The following is a 22751-nucleotide window of genomic DNA, read 5'->3' on the forward strand; positions in this document are numbered from 1 at the left end:
AACCAGGCCCACAAGTGGGTTCGGATGTCAGATCTGCATAAATGCATACGTCGGTAGCCATGATTGGTATTGGCAATGAGAGACCGAGCCTTCCTAAAATCATAGCCAGACAAAAGAAAAAAAAAAAAAAAAAAACAACAACAAAACAAACTAGAGCACTTGAATACGGCAATATCCACTTGACTTGCTCAGAGCGCTTAACAAGGGTCCCTGACCAACAGCAACACGTAACATATATATAGAACGGGACATGACGTCTGTTAGGCGATAGATCTATTACTCACTATTATATTTTTAAAAAAATAAAAATTTGGACAGGGACTAATTTTACCCCCCCCCCCCCCCCCCCCCCCCGAGATATTTGTGAATGGCGTAGTTACGGTGAATACGCCATTCACACATATCTCATTCATCCTTAGTGTTTCATTCGTCCTGTTTTGTTGATAAAGGTGAAATCCGAAACGTTGGAAACTTCTTATATTTGCTACGGAAAAGACGTATTATTTACTTATTAATTAATTAACTTAATTATTTATTTACTTACTTAATTTTTTGTTTATTTATTATTTATTTCTTCAATTATTTTATTTCATAATCGTTGATCTGCATTGAGGCGAATGTTTGGAAGTGCCCGGCAATGAAGACGACAAAGGCTGAGTCCAATTTCAAATAAAATTTCAATTTTATAAAGGATAATTAACATCAACATTTTATTTCAAGTACATCGGGGAAAGGGGGGGGGGGGATTTTTTTTTCTAATGGAGGAACATTTCTTTCAAAACGACGCAGCGGAAATTGTCTGAGACGAGAACAATTTTGGTGACGAGACAGCCATGAACAGCTCGAGTATTTGAACAACGAAATCCTTCCAAGTAAATGTGAAGTTCATGGTGATGATGATGATGATACTAATAATAATAATAATAATAATAATAATAATAATAATAATAATAATAATAATAATAATAATAATAATAATAATAATAATAATAATAATAATGTTTGGGCACTGAAGGCAAGCTGGAAAACGGTAGCAATGTTGAATTGTCTTCTTCTCCTTCTTTATTGGATTGTGACTTCAGCGTGTTGAAGATCCACTAACTGTTGCTGTGAGTGTGAGGCTTCCACTCCCTCAAAGTTCAAAGTTCAATAAGTATACGTAAGAAGAGAGCGTCCATTCTTGAGAATCAAGACCCAAAGTTCATTGCATGACATGCTCGATAATCCTTCATCATTTTCAATTTTAATTTTTAAGATTCATTTTGAAATAAAATGTAGTTCGGTCCTCAAACTTTAGGTTTCTAATTTCTACATAACGAAAATGGAGAAGAGGGGACCTCACACTACCCCTATCTGATGGGTACTTCTGGGCACGGGTGGGTGGGTTAACTAAACTTTACTTTTAATTCAGAATGTTATTCCATCTCCATCGTGAGTGTGATCAGGCCAGACGATGGACGACGTGGTCGAGAACGAGGCAGTGACCCAATACTTAGGATGATGGGAATGGCTCGCTGGGCATCACTATGGCAACCGCGTCTCAATAGCACATTTCGACCTTTTGTTTTTGGTGCCTTAAGCACAAATCCGGCACACAATAATAATAAAGTAAACAATACCGAGACAAAATGGTCGTCTGATCAACAGGAGTAGGAGATTCCATGGTGAGGACAAACAAACTGGAAATAAATGTTAATATCTATTTTAAATAATGTTTAAAACCGGCAACACTTTCTTTAAAGTCACTCACACATGCACTAGTGACAATCTTTGCAGTACGATAATTCTTAGAAATTAGAAGTGGGTGTAGACAAACACCATCGAATCTCACTTTGGAATCTCTATCCCAATAGACTGTAGACAATGGAGAAGGAACACACGACACATTTGATTGTGTTTGCATTGGTACAGACAAGTGCAGGAAATGCAGCGATTTCACATCGTGAAGTGCGTACCTAAAACTAAATCTTACCTTAAGAAAATTGTAAAGAGAAAGTTGAACTCTAAACAGACAATCGACTCTCTGGGACGATCAGAGGACAAATAAGGCTGGGTTGTCATCGAGGTGCACTTATTTGTAGGTCTGATAACCCAATTCCTTATGGGCTCATTGTTGTAATGGAAAACTCAAAAAAAAAAAAAAAAAAAACAACAAAAAACGACGCAGAATATTGTCCATTACAAATAGGTTGTCCAAACTAAAATTTCAAAGTATAATGACTCAAATTTAGTTATTGCCATGCGATAGAGCTTGATGAACTGATAAATTTGGTAGTTAAATTATTGAGATAGGTACATATTTGGCAAAGTTATGCTATTTTGAAAATCGGGAAAATATCGCGAAAACGCAAATAGTTTAAAATACCAAAATCTTGATTTTTGAGACGCAGTAAATTAAAAAATAATCGCTCTGAAGAGTTAATATTTCACAGAATTATTAACAAACAAGTATACTATTAGCCTATTTTTTTTCAGAGTTCTTGCTATGACGGTAACGGAATTATTGGTGTCCAAAGTTCCAAAAAAATAAAAAATGCCAAAATACGACAAAGTTCCAACAATCACCAAAATCCGCAAACTTCAAAAAGTCATTAAAAACTTATAAATCGAAGCAAATGAATGTATTATATAGCAAATTAATCAGCATTTCAAGCTCTATTTCATGGAATAAATTCAATTGAGAAATTGTAATCTTTTTGTACACAGAAAATGTGAGTTTGTTGGCTAACCAACCCAAATTGCAAAAATTACCAAAAATTCGCAAACTTCAAAAAATCATTCTTCTTCTTCTTCTAGGTTCCATGCCTGGTCCAGGCTTCGGATACTGCATGAATTATCTCTCTCCATTCCTCCCTGTCTCTTGCCTTTTCAAACAGCTCTTGGATTGTTAGGCTGGTGAAGCCCTTCAGTTGGTCTATGAGTGTTTTTCTTTGTCTCCCCCGGGCGCGTTTACCAGGTATTTTTCCACAACTTGCCAGGTATTCATTCTTATCTTTCCTTACTATGTGTCCGAAAAAGGATAGTTGTCGATCCACTATTAAGGGCATTAGTTTCCTTTGTTGGTATGTTTGTTTTAGCACTTCTTCGTTCGTTTTGTGTGCAGTATACGATATTCTCTGCATCCTTCTCAAGCACCACATTTCAAAAGCTTCAATGTTCTTTTGTGTTTCTGCATTTGTAGTCCAGCTTTCGCATCCGTATAACAAGATTGGCCACACGTAGCACTTCAAGACTCGGAATCTAATCCCGAACGACATCTGTTTGTTTTTCAAAATGTTTCCCAGGTCCATGAAGGCCTGTTTGGCTTGAGTTATTCTTGCTCGTATGTCTCGGTTACATCTTCCATCTGTTGTCACTATTGAACCTAGGTATTTAAAACTTTCTACGTTGGTAAGTTGCTCGCCGTGAATCGTTATATTGCAGGTGTTGTTGTTTTCAGGGTTTTTCTGTATTACCATGCATTCCGTTTTGGTGATATTCACTTCCATTCCCTTGGCTTCACTATCTACTACCACTTTGTCAACAATCTTTGAAGTTGGATTTCTGATGTTGCAATGAGTACCGTATCGTCTGCGTATCTTATATTATTTATGTTGTGACCTCCCACTTTTATTCCCTCCATATTATTTATGCCCCTCATGATTGTTTCTTGGTATAGATTAAACAGATCTGGTGAGGCAACACACCCTTGACGGACTCCTTTCTTAATAGGAATGGAATTTCCTGTAGAGTTTCCGATTTTGATAGATGCCTGCTGGGTGTAGTATAATGTTTGCATGAGTCTGAGGTCTTTCTCATCAGCGCCAATGGAGTGCAGTTGTTTTAGTATTTCTTCGTGGCGTACTCTATCAAAAGCTTTTTTGTAGTCGACAAAACAGAGGTATAGTGGGGTCTGAACCTGTATAGCTCTTTCACTTAAAACACGGAGGAGGTATATTGCGTTCCTTGTCCCTCTGTCAGGTTGGAATCCATATTGTTCTTCTGCGATTTCGGGGTTAATCTTATTCCTTAGCCTGTTGATAATTATACGCAACAGTATTTTGTTGATGTGGCTTATTAAACTTATAGTTCTAAAATTTTCGCATCTGACTGCACCTGCTTTCTTTGGTATTGCTATGAAAATAGAGTTACAGAGATCTTCTGGAATTTTCCCAGTATTGTATATATTGTTGAATAATATGTGAAGTTCATCAATTGCTAGATCTCCTAGGCTTTTTAATACCTCTACAGATATTTCATCAGGGCCTGTTGCTTTACCATCCCTCATTCGTTCCATGGCATGTTCAATTTCACTTTTGGTGATGTTTGGTCCGCTTAATGGTTCTTTGAATTTCAGTGGTGGTTCATTTCTATTTGGATCATTGTACAGTTCGCCTATGTATTCTACCCATCGGCTTTCTATATGTTGTTCTTCAAATAGCAGTTCCCCTTGTTTGTTTTGGATACAAAAAATCATTAAAAAGTTATTAATTGAGACAAATGAATGTATTAAACATCAAATTAATCAGCATCTCAAGCTCTATTGCATGGATTAAACTCAATGGAGAAACTCTATACCTTTTGTTCACCAAAATTGTGGGTACCCAGACCAAATTTCACATATTAAAAAAAAGATCACTTTAGGTTAAACAAAGATAGAAAATACGTCAAAAAGTGTAATTTGAATTAATATAGAAAGTTTATTAATTGGTATTAAATTGTAAGATATAATAATAAAACAAACAAAATAGACAATGATGGATATCCATAAAATAAAACTACGAGAGACTAGCCTTTAATGTGTCAATCATAAAATTCAACGGCCCAAATTTAACAGTCTTAAATTTTCTTACATGTTTACAATATCTTATTTCATTTTTAATAACATTGGCAATCTGTACTCTACTTTTGTTATTGGATTTTAGACGAGCCAAAAGTTGATCTACATCGTCAGGGGTCATACAAGGGCCACCATGACGCTCTACATTTGTTTGTAGGAGAGATAATCTTGAAATGGATTTCACCTGTTTCTGGATTAACTTATTCTGATTGTCAACAAATTTTTGTCTTGTGACATTTTTTACTTCTTTTTCCAAGTCAACATCCTCTTTCTTTAAAATTCTAGCCTGACGGCGAGCAAACTGAAACAATTTGCCACGTTGGAGATTGAACTTGGATCTAATATACCTAACTGTTTTATTTCTCGCAACAACATGCCTGGCAGACCTATTATGCAAAGAACAATGTCTTCTACGACTAAGGTCGTAATCAAGATCGCCAAAAGCGCTTTCACCGACAAGGTTTGTTAAAGGACAATGCTTTAGAGAGTGAGGTAAAGCACTTCAGACGGATTAGAATATTTGCCACCATCAATGAAGTCACACAACTGACGCTCTGTAACTGCCTGAAATTCTAAAGACACAGCCTTAACTACAGGAATTAAAAGTGACAGATCTACAGTTTCAAGGAAGGTTTTAAGGGCTGGAATTGTTGGTGAGGAAATAGACCATTGCTGTCCAAAGACTGATTCAGAAAGATCAAAGAAACTAGCAGGGTCATTACCCCAAAGCTGAAAACACCTGTGCATCTCTTGAACATATGAGGGGAAATCAGAATAAGAACATTCTTTACTTGTGACAATCTTCCAGTATGGACCAGTGACTTTGACATGAATAAGAGCTACAACAAAAACAAGAGACAGTAAAGTAACATCGTCAGTATCACGAGCAACACTCTCAGTCTTGGAATTTCTATCGCAACCTAGAATACCAGAGGAAAAGAAACGTTGAATTTGGTCAGCATGGTGGATGATAGCACATGCAGCCTCAAAGAAACAATTAAATCTGTTAGATTTGAAACTAGGAATCAATGAATCCTTACAAAACGTAATCCAATCAAGATGACAGCCATTCTTCTGATCACCCCGAGAACCAAGAACATCACAAGTAAGTTTGAGGAGACGAGTAGTGGAGCAATCAGAATCTTTAGAAAAGCGTTTTAAATGAGGAAGCTGATCTCTACCCAAGGACCTACCAAGTGAATCAAGAATTTCACGCTCAGAAGCAAGAAGAGCCTTTTCACATGAACTACTAAGCCCCAACAAAAAGTGAGCATTACAATGTAAAAAATTCACCCTAACCTCAGACCCAAGAGACGACTGCAAAACTTTTTCAAATTTACAACCAAACAATTTCATGGAGGAAGCCCTGTCAGTCATTGTACTCATTTTGGATAAAACAGATTTATAAATTTCTTCATCAGCATTGACATCATTTACAAATTCAGCATACGATTCAGAAAGTTTTTGTATCATATTCATTGTAACATTAAGTAATGTGCCTGCAGTTTCATTCGCAACTGGTTTAAAACCAAGAAAATAGGTTTCTCCATCAACAGTGAATTGGTGATTTACTACTTTTTTTTGATCTCTTGAAGTGCCATCACAGTGTAATGTAACATTGCTTTTGCTATTTATGACATTTTCAACAACCTGTATATTACTCACAACATGACCTTCGCTTAAAAAGTTATTTACAGAGGACTTACTAGGCAACAATTTTGAATCTAGTTTGTGGTTAAACAAACCCTCACTAACGATTTGAATTGTTTTGCTGACGTTTCTGGATGAAATCCCTACTTCTGAAATTAGAGCTAAAACAACCTGTCTAATATTATCAGAGTAAACATTTTTTACATTACCCTTGAAATCTACTATATTGTCATCAACAGAACACTGAGATTTATGTCTTAAGGTTAAATTTTTCTCCTCTAAATCCTTCACATGACTTTTCAGACTTTTTAATGATTTTTCCTTATCACAAAGCTTTAAACTAAGTGTGTTATTGTCAGATTGCAGATGATTTATCATTGATTTGAGGCTTTTATTTTCTGTACTTAATTTATTTCTCATGTTGTCAAATTTAAAAGTTGCTCGGAAACGTTCTTTATCATTGTACGCTTTTGTCTTGGACTCTTGATTGTTGGACAGTTGATGAAGTTTAACATGAAGCGATTCAATGTCAGAAGTAAGCTGACTGCACCTAACTTCAAATGAATTACATTCTTTTTTGATAGTTTTATTTTCACTTTTCAAGGAAGAAATAATATCTTTTAAAGCTAGGATCTCTGCATTCAAAGTTTCACAGTCAGTGCATGATTTTTGAATTGAAGGTATGGGAGGATTTGAATGGGGTTAAATTTGTTTCACAGGAGTAACAGTAAATTCACTATTTACAAAATTATAATACATGGCAGGATTTCTATGTTTTGATTTTACATGTGAAGCATAAAGCTTCATAGTCTTTGCAACAGAACTAGTTACGTCTTTGATTGAAAAATGGAGAAAAATTGCCTGAAGCCATTCATATAAATAATTTTTGGAAACATTTTCAAATGTACAATATTGATAGAAATCAACGATGGTTTGAACTAAAATAGTAGAAGATACTACAGTGGTAGGGGATGCATAGCAGTTGCCCTGGTAACACCAATACCAGAAAGTGAAGTTGAAATAAAATCCAAATCCAGTTGTTGGTCCAGAAATTGCAACTGAAGAGAATTATCCAAAGACAAGAAGCGCTCTTGAGATTTCTCGATTAGACTCCGGACCCTGTGTTGAACAACATCGGGACGGATTTGGTTGAACCATGAAGCAATCTGAAACAAGGAAAAATCACCACAAAAAATGTTACTGCATCTGAGGAAGCGTTAAAATATATACACACATATACAAAAATAATAGTGAATTCATCTTTTACTTCTACAAATTGGTTTCCACGCTTTACATTAAAGTAGAGCACTTTCTATTTATGGTTTATAATTCATTTTTGTATTCATTCAGTATTGTATATATTTGCATTCAGTTGTCGTTACCATGTAAAATCTAAATTTTAAAGTATTTCTTTGGTCAAAGAAAGAAAAGTTTAGGAAGACCAAGTTTAAAGTTTAGAAGACTTCGTGACGATCTAATTAATTTGTATAAAATTGTTCATTCTATGTACGATGTAGACCCTTCTTCTACTGTCTTTTTCACATTTCCCCATGTTACGTTTACAAGAGGAGATGTATTAATACCAAGGTGTAATACTAAATTTAGACAAAATTAATTTGTTCAACGTATTGTAAACATTTGGAATGGCATTCAACTCGAAACAAAAAATGCTAGCTAAGCTCTATTGAAGTTTAAAAAATTAATTGATGTGGAGATGAAATAATATGATCATGATTGATGTTGATTTTTATATTAACTGGAAACTACGTTGATTTATCACAAATTGTTTCTTAATAAATATCATGGAGCGTATAAGGAATTTTAAGGACATATCATCCTAGTCAGCCGTTAAGAAGATAGATAAGATTAGGAACCATCAAATAAGACATAGGTGATATATCAAACTCAGCAAGCAAGAAAAAAACTTCGCAAGGACCTTCCCTTTCAGTTAAAAAATTAATTAATTAAACATACCTTCTTCCACGACTCTCTACTTTCTTCCTTCAAGCAGTACATTTGAAGCAGCAGCCTGTGATTGACAGTGAGTGGGGGTAAATTAGGTCGTCTCCCTTTTCCGGTTGCGAGGAATGTCCTTGTAAGGGCTGTATATTGGTCATCTGAAAAAGAAATTCAACAACTGTTAACATAAAATAAAACTCAACACTGGGCCATAGGTCATATCCGCATAGAGGCGGCAATTAAGAGGACAAAGTATCCATCATTTCAATTTTGCATCTACGTAAGAACACATAAAAAGAAACAATTGTCTCAATTGCCATAGTAATATGAAAGAGACATGGCTACTACAGTCTACAGACGTGGTAGGATAAAGTTAATGCATTTCAAATTGTTAAGAATCAAGCTCTACATTCTTTTAGATGAACAAGAGTCTCTTCAACTTCAGCACCTTACTTACTCCAACATACCTCAATCAAGTCTCACTGACTAATTATTTTCTGACTTGTGATTCAACAAAATTTTCTATTACCATGCAACTAAAGATTTCAAAATTATGTTAATCCCACATATTATTAGATATATGTTAAATAAAAGGGGCGGCTTAGATAAAAAAAAAATAAAAATACTGATCTAACAGGGAAAACATAGTGTACGGTCGCCATTTTGTTTCACGTAGCAACCAACTCTGACCAAGGAACCACTTTTAAATAAGCCTGGAGATTAATTATAAGACTGATATGGAGGTCTAAATTATTTTTAATCTATCTGCTGATAAAATAACTATTCTTTAAAATCCTTCACCATAAAAAATGTTGTACTTTGTAAAATAGATAAACTACGTTCTATGACCACCCGTCAGATCAACACATAAGTTATCGATAATTGGATCAACCATAGACAGAGACTTAAATTAATCGCTAATATATATTTAAAAAACACCAAACGCATAATAATTATTATTTATTTATTTCAACTCACCTTTAAACAACTCCAAACGGATCCAATTCTGGTGAACCGGCAACGTTTTCACAGATAATTTGTCCGTTATCGCTCGCCATACCGTAGCCAAGCACAGCAGGCAGCCGTGAGGTGAAGAAAGAACGAAAGCGAAAGTTCGTCTTGTTTCTTTGTTTTCGCGATGGCGACCCAACAGAGCTAGCACTACGAGGTTTTCGAATTTTTATAGATAAAAAAACAAGCTTTCGAATGATATACGTTTGAATTAATTTTTTTGTGAATTTAATGTCTAAAATCAAAAAAAAAATAATTTATGACAAATAAAAAAAAAAAAACTAATGCCTTTTTGGTACCAAAATAAAGCTTATCCTGTGCTGCATCTTCTCGCGCAAACAGCAAGAAGCTAGCTTGCATGGGCCGTTGTCGCCGAGCGATCAAAGAGTGAGGGGTCAAAAATAAGCTTCAAGAATGCGTAATTCTGTGTCAACAGTACCTTCGCTCACCACTATGTAACCTTTTCACTTCAAACCCAAATAAAAAAGCAAAAGCACCATAAAAGAGTGCTTAAATTGATCTTTATTATGATAGTAAATTTATTAATATTGCGATAGAATAAATATTAGAAAGGACTGAGTGAAGATCGGCAAAATCACCAACTTCCACTCCCGATAACGCCCATTTGGGTAGTTTGGACAACCTATTACAAATTACACCAAACGTTAAACCAGGCCCACAAGTGGGTTCGGATGTCAGATCTGCATAAATGCATACGTCGGTAGCCATGATTGGTATTGGCAATGAGAGACCGAGCCTTCCTAAAATCATAGCCAGACAAAAGAAAAAAAAAAAAAGAAAACAACAACAAAACAAACTAGAACACTTGAATACGGCAATATCCACTTGACTTGCTCAGAGCGTTTAACAAGGGGTCCCTGACCAACAGCAACACGTAACATATATATAGAACGGGACATGACGTCTGTTAGGCGATAGATCTATTACTCACTATTATATTTTTAAAAAAATAAAAATTTGGACAGGGACTAATTTTACCCCCCCCCCCCCCCCCCGAGATATTTGTGAATGGCGTAGTTACGGTGAATACGCCATTCACACATATCTCATTCATCCTTAGTGTTTCATTCGTCCTGTTTTGTTGATAAAAGTGAAATCCGAAACGTTCAGAGTATCTGTCTTCGACTAATAAATTGAAGCTTACAATTTAATACTTATCATAATTTTTTCATGGAGCAGACAACGATGTACTTTGTTTGTTTTTAAGGGTTTTACGGCGCTCGCAACGCGTTTAGGTTATATCAGCGACAGTAAAAAGGAAGGAAATGGGATAGTAAACGTTCTAGAATTACAATTAAAGCATCCAAGAAAAAGTAAGACAAAGGGGAACTGGGAACAAATAGGGATCAGCAGATGTAGATACCGTCAATGTACTTTGTTTTGTTGTTTTTAAGGGTTTTACGGCGCTTGCAAAACATTTAGGTCATATCAGCGCCAATAAAAAGGAAGAAAATGGGGTAGTACAAAGTTCTAGAATTCCAATTAAAGCACCCAAGAAAAAGTAAGACATAGGGGAATTGGGAACAAATAGGGATCAGATGTAGATTCCAAGAGCAAACCATCAATGTACTTAGTCTGATATCACCTATAAGTCTCATCCGGACACAAGCACAAAATCCAACAAAGAGGAATACAATCAAATGCTTACATTATACAACCAAAACATCAAATATAATAATACATAACAGAGAGATGATTTACAAGGAAAAAAAATATCATCTCCCAAAACAATAACTATGCATATGACTGTTTCCCTCCCAGCCAGGACAAAACCAAGGTAATCTCATTCCAAGACAAAAACAGAAAGCATGTTAGAAAACAGATATTAGGGGATAGAAGACACAGTATGTACCTCCCAGCCCGCTATGGGAGGTCAGGAACCCCACCCAGGGCAACGATGCAAGATAAAGATTTGAACAAGTGTGTACGAAAGCAGCTGCCAGATAAATCAAGAAAGAAAAATACAAGAAAAACAATAATAAAAATATAAAAAAAAACATCCTCCAAAATTCAGTCCCTAATTTCTCAATTTTCTAATTTTCAAAATTAAAAAGGGAGCAACTCAAATATCTGCGTCCTCGTGTGTTCAATGTATGTGTTGTGTGATGCAAGCGTGTGTTCAATGTATGTGTTGTGTGATGCAAGCGTGTGTTCAATGTATGTGTTGTGTGATGCAAGCGTGTGTTCAATGTATGTGTTGTGTGATGCAAGCGTGTGTTCAATGTATGTGTTGTGTGATGCAAGCGTGTGTTCAATGTATGTGTTGTGTGATGCAAGCGTGTGTTCAATGTATGTGTTGTGTGATGCAAGCGTGTGTTCAATGTATGTGTTGTGTGATGCAAGCGTGTGTTCAATGTATGTGTTGTGTGATGCAAGCGTGTGTTCAATGTATGTGTTGTGTGATGCAAGCGTGTGTTCAATGTATGTGTTGTGTGATGCAAGCGTGTGTTCAATGTATGTGTTGTGTGATGCAAGCGTGTGTTCAATGTATGTGTTGTGTGATGCAAGCGTGTGTTCAATGTATGTGTTGTGTGATGCAAGCGCGTGTTCAATGTATGTGTTGTGTGATGCAAGCGTGTGTTCAATGTATGTGTTGTGTGATGCAAGCGTGTGTTCAATGTATGTGTTGTGTGATGCAAGCGTGTGTTCAATGTATGTGTTGTGTGATGCAAGCGTGTGTTCAATGTATGTGTTGTGTGATGCAAGCGTGTGTTCAATGTATGTGTTGTGTGATGCAAGCGTGTGTTCAATGTATGTGTTGTGTGATGCAAGCGTGTGTTCAATGTATGTGTTGTGTGATGCAAGCGTGTGTTCAATGTATGTGTTGTTTGATGCAAGCGTGTGTTCAATGTATGTGTTGTGTGATGCAAGCGTGTGTTCAATGTATGTGTTGTGTGATGCAAGCGTGTGTTCAATGTATGTGTTGTGTGATGCAAGCGTGTGTTCAATGTATGTGTTGTGTGATGCAAGCGTGTGTTCAATGTATGTGTTGTGTGATGCAAGCGTGTGTTCAATGTATGTGTTGTTTGATGCAAGCGCGTGTTCAATGTATGTGTTGTTTGATGCAAGCGTGTGTTCAATGTATGTGTTGTGTGATGCAAGCGTGTGTTCAATGTATGTGTTGTGTGATGCAAGCGTGTGTTCAATGTATGTGTTGTGTGATGCAAGCGTGTGTTCAATGTATGTGTTGTTTGATGCAAGCGTGTGTTCAATGTATGTGTTGTGTGATGCAAGCGTGTGTTCAATGTATGTGTTGTGTGATGCAACGTGTGTTCAATGTATGTGTTGTGTGATGCAAGCGTGTGTTCAATGTATGTGTTGTGTGATGCAAGCGTGTGTTCAATGTATGTGTTGTGTGATGCAAGCGTGTGTTCAATGTATGTGTTGTTTGATGCAAGCGCGTGTTCAATGTATGTGTTGTTTGATGCAAGCGTGTGTTCAATGTATGTGTTGTGTGATGCAAGCGTGTGTTCAATGTATGTGTTGTTTGATGCAAGCGTGTGTTCAATGTATGTGTTGTGTGATGCAAGCGTGTGTTCAATGTATGTGTTGTTTGATGCAAGCGTGTGTTCAATGTATGTGTTGTTTGATGCAAGCGTGTGTTCAATGTATGTGTTGTTTGATGCAAGCGTGTGTTCAATGTATGTGTTGTGTGATGCAAGCGTGTGTTCAATGTATGTGTTGTTTGATGCAAGCGTGTGTTCAATGTATGTGTTGTGTGATGCAAGCGTGTGTTCAATGTATGTGTTGTTTGATGCAAGCGTGTGTTCAATGTATGTGTTGTTTGATGCAAGCGTGTGTTCAATGTATGTGTTGTTTGATGCAAGCGAAGGTTCACAGCGTAAAACGGATACACGTCCACCCTTCACTATTATAAATACCCTTGTGAAGAATAAAGGTATTCAAATTGTCCCACCTACCGGGAGCCCCTGTGGTGGAGTAATGGAAACACAACTGACCGTTAATCAGAAGGTCTGAGGTTCGATCGCCAGACTGATTTTTTTGAATGGTTTTCATTTCTTTCTTGCTTTGTCTGGCACCTTTCATACACATTTGTTCAGATCTTGAATTCAGCAAGTGTCGTAGTTCTAATAATACTATTTCCGAACACGGAAAGTTTCGGACTCAAAACCCTTCTGCAACCAACAAAAAAAAAACAAAAAACAAAAAAACAAAACAATAAAGACCTTTTGAGGATCTACTAAATTATATCTCCGTCGTCTATCTGAAATTTAGTAATGTAATCATGTCTTTATTGTTTGTTGTTGGCCGAAGAAGGGATTTGAGCCCGATACGTTCCGTGTTTGGTAATTTGCTCTTTTTTTTTTTTTTTTTTTGAAGCTGTTCAATTCATTTTTGTTTATAACTTTTTACGGTCCACAGCTTCTGGCAGCCTTGTCTAGTATTACTACTATTTCAGCTGTATGATGACGTCATTTCAAGCCTACGGTCCACGGCTTCTGGCAGCCTTGTCTAGTATTACTACTATTTCAGCTGTATGATGACGTCATTTCAAGCCTACGGTCCACGGCTTCTGGCAGCCTTGTCTAGTATTACTACTATTTCAGCTGTATGATGACGTCATTTCAAGCCTACGGTCCACGGCTTCTGGCAGCCTTGTCTAGTATTACTACTATTTCAGCTGTATGATGACGTCATTTCAAGCCTACGGTCCACGGCTTCTGGCAGCCTTGTCTAGTATTACTACTATTTCAGCTGTATGATGACGTCATTTCAAGCCTACGGTCCACGGCTTCTGGCAGCCTTGTCTAGTATTACTACTATTTCAGCTGTATGATGACGTCATTTCAAGCCTACGGTCCACGGCTTCTGGCAGCCTTGTCTAGTATTTCTACTATTTCAGCTGTATGATGACGTCATTTCAAGCCTACGGTCCACAGCTTCTGGCAGCCTTGTCTAGTATTACTACTATTTCAGCTGTATGATGACGTCATTTCAAGCCTACGGTCCACAGCTTCTGGCAGCCTTGTCTAGTATTTCTACTATTTCAGCTGTATGATGACGTCATTTCAAGCCTACGGTCCACGGCTTCTGGCAGCCTTGTCTAGTATTACTACTATTTCAGCTGTATGATGACGTCATTTCAAGCCTACGGTCAACAGCTTCTGGCAGCCTTGTCTAGTATTTCTACTATTTCAGCTGTATGATGACGTCATTTCAAGCCTACGGTCAACAGCTTCTGGCAGCCTTGTCTAGTATTACTACTATTTCAGCTGTATGATGACGTCATTTCAAGCCTACGGTCAACAGCTTCTGGCAGCCTTGTCTAGTATTTCTACTATTTCAGCTGTATGATGACGTCATTTCAAGCCTACGGTCAACAGCTTCTGGCAGCCTTGTCTAGTATTACTACTATTTCAGCTGTATGATGACGTCATTTCAAGCCTACGGTCCACAGCTTCTGGCAGCCTTGTCTAGTATTACTACTATTTCAGCTGTATGATGACGTTATTTCAAGCCTACGGTCAACAGCTTCTGGCAGCCTTGTCTAGTATTTCTACTATTTCAGCTGTATGATGACGTCATTTCAAGCCTACGGTCCACAGCTTCTGGCAGCCTTGTACTATTTCAGCTGTATGATGACGTCATTTCAAGCCTGGGCAGACAAATCGGGTAGCAGACACTGGTATAAGATTAAGATTTTTTTTAAAAATTGAGCTTTATATAGTGCAATATCCACTAAATGTGCTCAAAGCGCTTTACAAGGGGTCCCTGGTCAACAGCAACATTTAACATGTAGGACGGGACATGCCGCCTATTAGGCAGGCGATATTACCATTTTTCGGACAAAGACAACGCTGTTCACGGCCAGGTATTCATTTTACACCTGAGTACGGTGAGAGAATATGAGTAAAGAGCCTTTTCAAAGGACTAAACTATGCGCCGAGCGCGAGGCTCGAACCCAGGACCTTCCGATCCAAAAGCGAGTGTCATACCACTAGACCACATAGCCGCACTAAGATATGAAAAAGCTTGTGAGAAACGGTGCCTGATAGAAAAGTATCTAAAAAATAAACCAGTCTTTCTCCACGGGGGAATCAAACCTGTTATTCTGGCATGGCAGTTTTTTTTTTCATCGCTTGCGGCCGCAAAAAATCGGAAAATATCACTGATTTGAATGGCGGCCGCAAAATGTGCATTAAAAAAAAAAAAAAATTTTTTTTCGAGATTTTGAAAAAAAATAAATTCAAAAGGCGCATTTTTGTTTCTTTTAACCCTATTTTCATACTAAAATAGAAAGTCCTATTTCCTGATTTGGGGTCCATTTGGCCCCCATGACTTGCAAAGAGAAAAATACTAGAAAGTCCTATTTTCTGATTTGGGGTCCATTTGGCCCCCATGACTTGCACATAGTAAAATACTAGAAAGTCTTATTTATTTCTTATTTGAGGGCCATACTGAATTTGATAGCTCGTGTAAAACGTGAAAGATAATTAATCAAGAGTAGTTTCTTTTTTACTATCTCATTATTTTCCTTTTTACTGGCGTTGATATGACCTTATATTTGTTGCAAGCACCGTGTATTTTGTACGTGAACCCTTAAAGACAAACACCTTTCTCTTTCATGAACTAATTACCTATGGGTTTTTAGGAAAATTAATCGCAAATTTTTTGCAACTTTTGCAATTTTTAATTTTTAGCTTGCAAAATTTGGGATTTTTTTTGTTGCAAAAAAACCGCCATGTCAGGTTAATCAAAAGGTCTGAGGTTCGTTTCCCAATCCAGACCGGCTGATTTCTTCTTCTTGTATAATTTCTCTATGCTTTGCATGACGCTGTTTCCCCATACACACTTTTTCAGATCTTTAGCTTACAATTGTGGGATTTCCGTTTCTCATCAACTCAAATCAACGGGTCGTACTTGGATCTTGTCCACGATTCGATGTCAATGGATCGGGCTCAGAACTTGTCCACTGTTCGGCCAGGGACAGGACAAAAGCAAGTAATCTCATTCCAAGACAAAGACAGAAAGCATGTTGGAAAACAGATATAAGGGGATAGAAGACACAGTGTGTACCCTCCTGCCCACTATGGGAGTGGGAGGCCAGGAACCCCACCCAGGTATTTAGTTTGAGATCAGTTAAAAGTATCATCCAGACACCAGCACAGGATCCCATCAGAGACATTCAAATTGTGACATTAGGTATACATTTAAAACGAGAAACGCAACAGCAGTACGGTCTTTGCTTCTTACCGAGTTCGACTACCCACCTCGTTATGGCCTTGAGAAGTCACCTCGCCCTAGCTCACTTTGTGGCTAACGCCAAGGTTATTCCAGTCTTCCCTTGGAATAGACCCTAAAGAAAAATTTCCCCTTGGGGATTAATAAAGGGAATTTAGATGTATTTAAAGAGAGAAAAATATCATCTCCCAAAAGTAACACTATACATTTGATTGTTTCTCTACTCCCAGCCATGGACTCCAGCCTGAGCCAGGACAAAACTGAGTCATCTCATTCCAAGACAAAGATAAATTTACATGGAAAAGGATATATAGGGGGATTTTATACATAGCACCATTGACCTCCCCGATCACCTGGAAGGTCGAAAGATTGAGAAGTTCAAGGGCACTTGAAACGCACGTGGGTCGTTTAAGTTTTACGTGCCATTAAATTTAAATAACAGGAAGAACACGAGAACGTGACAGACCATTTCCAGGTCACCTTCCAAGGTCAATGGGGCACCTAGGCATTGACCTTAGACCTTGATTACTATTCATCAAACCCAAGATCTCGTGGAATCTGAATTATACTTCATTATTTGACAAAAACTAAAACAATCGAAAATAAAAACAAAAACAAAAACAAGAGCCTGAAGTTTAATATCTTTCAGCAAATTGAAAAGTCATCTGATATGGCAGTGTGGTATATGACTAACGCCTCATAACTGGGAGGTAATGGGTTTGTATCCCATCCATTAGTGTGAGCTAGAACAAGTCACGTCACTCTTGCCTCCAAAACAATTCAGTTTTAAATCAAAACGACAACGTGCCGATTATTGCACTGTTAGAGATGAACACGTTTACAGTAACAACTTGATATTTGTGAAATGGAACCAACAACATGGATAGCCTTGGTAGGACATCTCGTTCAAACGTGCAATTAGTCAATTTTTAATGAAAGTAAAAATCTAAATGAAAGATGGTGGGGTCAACAATAAGAAGGCAATGTAGCCATAGTTACCGTTACCATGGCGACTAGAAAAACAATAGAAGGGAAGGAGCATGCGATGACAAAAATCTTACATTTTAAAATAAAAAGGGTAAAAAGAAAAAAAAAAAAGGAGAGAGAGAGAGAGAGAGAGAGAGAGAGAGAGAGAGAGAGAGAGAGAGAGAGAGAGAGAGAGAGAGAGAGAGAGAGAGAGAGAGAGAGAGAGAGAGAGAGAGAGGAGAGATAACACAAATTAGTTTATATTTAAGACCACAAAAAATCCTTTAAACCCACCCCACCCCCCCCCCCCCCCCCCCCCACCAAAAAAAAAAAAAAACCCCCCAAAAAACCCAAACCAACAACCCAAACTTTCAACGATCTGCAACGTGCAAACAACGCCAATCGAATGCAAAGCGTAACACACATACCAGGACAATCGGGGCACAACACATGCAAACAACGACATTGACACATCACGTTCCAGCCCCAAAAGCCATTGAGACACCACGAACCAAAACAAGTTATACATTCATGAAATCTCAATCAACAACAGGAATATCTCCCTGTCGTTGTGTCTTTTTTCTCGTCTTCTTCTTCGTCACTTTCATCTTGGCTTGTTTGGCCTGTCTTGCCTGTTTGTCTACAGAGGGGAAGGGGGGAGGGGGGGAGATTTTTAAAAATAAATTATTAACCCTTTATGGTGAGACTGAAGTAGTGAAAATTATTTAACCTGTTGAAATAAACCCTGAGTTTTCGGATAGGGTTCCTGATAGTTCGGTTGGTAGAGCACTTGACTGACACCCAAAGTGGGTGAGCCAGAAAGGCTCTTTACTCACATTCTCTCACCGTACTGTAAAATGAGTACCTGGCCGTTAACAACGTTGTCTCTGATGGCGTCATGCCTCGTTCTACATGTTACGTGTTACTGTTGGTCAAGAACCCTTTGTAAAGTGCTTGAGCACGTTTAGTGGATATTGCACTATATAAAAGCTCAAACTCAAGACGATGATGATAATGTTGATGACGATGATGGTGACAATGACTACGATGTTACTAGTGTGTATGTGTGTGAGTGTGTGTATATATGCCAATATATTATGTAATGTATGTTCTTTAAAATATTGTATTGTCATAAATTTGTAAACAAATGACAAATTGTAACTATTTTGAAGACAATAAAGACAAATTATTATTATTATTATTATTATTATTATTATTATTATTATTATTATTATTATTATTATTATTATTATTATAACAATGATATGACAGTCTGGGCTACATTTCTACCCCACAGTGCACGAATAGGACATGAGAACGTCATGCACGTCTGTCTCAAAAACTACTCACTTTTTACAACAAGAGATGAAGTGAGTAGAAAGTGCCAGAAGACAATAGAGAATAACATTTTTTTCGGCTGATGGGATTTGAACCCGTGACCTTATTGGTATGACAACTCCCCCTGGCCGGTGAGAGCGTGACTCTACTGTATGAGCTATCCACGAACCCCCAAAAAATCGTATCAAACTCAGGTCATTCATTACTAGATCCCTCTCTCACCGACTACTGGAGGTAGTGGGTTCACCACACAACCAATGCGAAGTTAGTTTGGCCAGCAGTTAAGCTTAATAGCCAGTATTCTCAACACAAACATATAACATAGAAACGATTGAGACATTGAGTATGCTCCGGTATATGGGGTGAATTTTTAATTCAGAAAAGTGAGTGGAGCAGGCACTTTTTTCAAACAATTTTTCAGTATAACAAATCTACAATCCGGAGTCCCGAGTGCATTCCACATTTGTTTTTGCACCCCATTTCCACTGACCGGTGATTTGCTAGTTAGATCTGTTAGATCTAGAGAACAGCACTTCACAATATACTACCATCCTATCCAAAGGGTAGCAAGCAATTGCTATAGAAACTGGAATAAACTTTGGCTCCATGGGCCAAATGGTTCTGTCTGAAGGACAGCTAGAATCATAAAATGTTTAGCATAATTTCTCTGGTGTAGGCTACATCTGTTTTAAAAGCGGTTGCTGGATCATACCTTGAATTAGCTTGATGGCTTTCCTGGCAGCGTGACACATGGCCAACTTCCTGGTTGTTCCTTTGCCCCGAATTTTCTTCCAGTCCATCTGAGACAAAATGGGAATGAGAAGGCATCTAAAAATCAACCGTTGTCACTGTTATCATTCGATATCGACACTGTTATCATTCGATATCGATATATGAAAGAAGCTAATCAAAAGGCCAAAACCATCTAGGACAGAAGGGAATCAAATGAACGTCGATGCGAGACCAATTCACCCACAAAACCCTGACACTGACTAGTTCTCTATTTGACTGTGGCTAGTGTAGAATAATCATGAAATTTATTGATATCGCGTCTTTTCACCTGGAACAGCTCAATTACATCTGCCACTAAGTACATGGTTGGTGAAAAAATTGTTGGAACTTTTTGAACACGCCAAAATAGACACAACAGGACAAAAATATGGATTAATTAATACACACAACACAGATATGACACGTCAATTGACTAGTCAAATCATGTCACTTTCCCCTACTTATTTATTATGAGGTCCTTATTTTATGGTACCAAAAAAAAAAAATCCCAATTATTTGAGGGCCCAGGTCTGAGTTAGATGTAAAATGAAAGGAAGAGAACAATTCCTACCCTTTTGAAGGAGGTGTATCTCGTGCTTGACACGGGAAGCTGTGTGTCTTCGCTCCTGTTTGTGTTAAATGTTTAGGCTGATTCTTTCGTTTATTTGGATTAAGTCTTATAGAAGAAGAAGAAGAAGAAGAAGAAGAAGAAGAAGAAGAAGAAGAAGAAGAAGAAGAAGAAGAAGAAGAAGAAGAAGAAGAAGAAGAAGAAGAAGAAGAAGAAGGAGAAGAGGAGGTTGTGCGGTCGTGTGAGAGCTTTCGAAGAAAAATAATTATTTCGCATTAATTTTTTTCCGTCTCACATTGGGATGGAACCAATAAATTATAGAGACTGAGAAATAAGAACCGGAGATATGCATGTGTGTCGGTAGCAAAATAGAGAGAAACCTTCCGGTCTGGTTCGACACACTTCTGTGTGTGCGTTATTTACTGACTAGGTGTGTGTGTGTGTGTGAAGACGACTCGTGCGAACTTTGTGACCCTCTCTCGCTGGCTGTGGCACAGTAGCCAGACAGTGAATACATCCACGTCTAGCGGAGCGTGTAGGTGGCATGATAATATTATAGCTAACCGATAGACGGTAAGTTTTGTTTTGTCTTTGATGCGACAAATAACTTTTTTTTTTTTTTTTAAGTCGGTCGGCATTTGAAACGGAATAAAATCGAGGAACGAAATAAAAGTCTTTTATTTTCTTTTTTATTGGTTCTGTTCTTTGACGCTACGAATTTTATTTTTACTATTATTATTCTTTTTTAATATTAGCACTTATAGAGCAAAATCGTACTGTGGGAAATCCTCCGACAATAGACAGAAGATTTACAGGCCTGTAAGTACACTGACGGTGTACTCTTGGAATCGACATCTAATCCCTATTTCAACTATTTCCCCTTTGGCTTTCTTTTTCTTGGATACTTTAATTGTAATTCTAGAACTTTTTACTATCCCATTTTCTTCCTTTTTACTGGCGCTGATATGACATAAATTCAAAACAAATTTGTATTTAAAAGTATATTCCAGTGAAAATGAAATTAAAAGTATGATTTATGGTATGATTTTCAGATTTTTTTAAAAAGTGGATTCTGATCATATTGGTCTTTAACATACCTGCCAACCCATAGCGAAAAAAAAATAGGATGATTCTTCAAAAAAAAAAACAAAGGGTTCTAGGGGAAAACAAGTAGGGGTAAGCAATGTTAAGAGGAAAAAAAACAAACAAGCTTACCCTAGGCATAGCGGCGCAAGCAACTATAAATAGATCTATAACCTGCAAGCAACAATTGTTGAGGTGAACTGGCTGACCAATGGTATGAGGTATGATGGATGTGCCAAGGTGAGGTCTGAATAATTATGTGTAATTGTAAATGACAATCCTTTCCTTCAGTCAGGGAGAAAACAAAACGGATTCTATCAATCATAAAATACTACAGGCAAGCAAGTGGCTTCCACTGATATTTAAAAAAAAAAAAATTTAAATGTTGAACATTTTTTTTTTTTTTCAATTAATTCATTAAAAAATCTTGAGTTTCCCAAAATCCGGCGGGATGAGGTAAAATTTTTAAAAAATCGGGGTAAATCCGATTTGATCGGGGTACCTGGTAGGTATGCTTTAATGGGGAGGCAAAGATTTCCATTCGTCTGGGCCACTGTATTAAAAGTTCTAAGTTTGTTTTTGTTTTTTAAGGGTTTTACTGTACTTGCAACACACTTAGGTCATGGCAGCGCCAGTAAAAAGGAAGAAAATGGGATAGTAAAAAGTTCTAGAATTACAATTAAAGCACCCAAGAAAAGGTAAGACAAAGGGGAATTGGTTAAAATAGGAAACATATGTAGATTCCAAGAGCACACTATCAGTACATAGTTTGAGATCACCTACAAGTCTCATCCTGACACAAGTACCTGTCATCTGCATTTTTTGCGGCCCAAAATTCTAACTATAGATAGTTTGAAGATGACGTCACTCAAGCCTTTGTTATTGTTTTTGCCATCCGCGTTTGTGAGTTGTTCTCACTAAATTGTATTAACCAGACTATAAAAGTTCATGGTTACACAGAGTTTGTGTGTTGGTCCGTTATACTTCCGGATGGCAATGTTGTGAACTCCTTGGCCAAGCGCATTCTATCTCTACATTCGACTGTTTCCCTCCCTCATAATTTTACCCATAAAATCACATTTTCAACATATGCAACCCATCCAAAATTTCAAATTTAATATTTGTTGAATTTATGGAGACTTATCAAGCTAGCAGATAACAATGTCAAATTGAATGTAAGCTTCAAATGAAATGGATGTTTCGGGTTTCCCCTTTATCAACAAAACAGGATGAATGAAACACTACGGACGATTGTTTCACTCATCCTGCTTATTTGATAAAGAGGAAACCTGAAACATCTATTTCATCTGTTTTTGTATATTAAATTGAAGCGTACATTCAATTTCACATTGTTATTTATTT

At 37.4% G+C, this 22751-nt stretch overlaps 1 protein-coding gene across 1 annotated transcript in view; it reads right to left on the minus strand.

Moving 5' to 3' along the window:
• Positions 1-17977: 17977 nt before the first annotated feature.
• LOC144980372 (uncharacterized) overlaps positions 17978-22751 on the minus strand; it is a 63910-nt gene continuing 59136 nt past the window's right edge. The window contains exons 16-17 of the mRNA XM_078928075.1: positions 19680-19767; positions 17978-18269 (exon numbers count right to left, since the gene is read on the minus strand). Of these exons, the coding sequence (XP_078784201.1) occupies positions 18169-18269; positions 19680-19767 (189 nt within the window). The 3' untranslated portion in view covers positions 17978-18168. The remainder of the gene's footprint in view (positions 18270-19679; positions 19768-22751) is intronic.

Source organism: Berghia stephanieae, chromosome 9 (assembly GCF_034508935.2).
Source record: "Berghia stephanieae isolate SIO BIC M18660-M18661 chromosome 9, UCSD_Bste_1.3, whole genome shotgun sequence".
Lineage (NCBI taxonomy): Eukaryota > Metazoa > Mollusca > Gastropoda > Nudibranchia > Aeolidiidae > Berghia > Berghia stephanieae.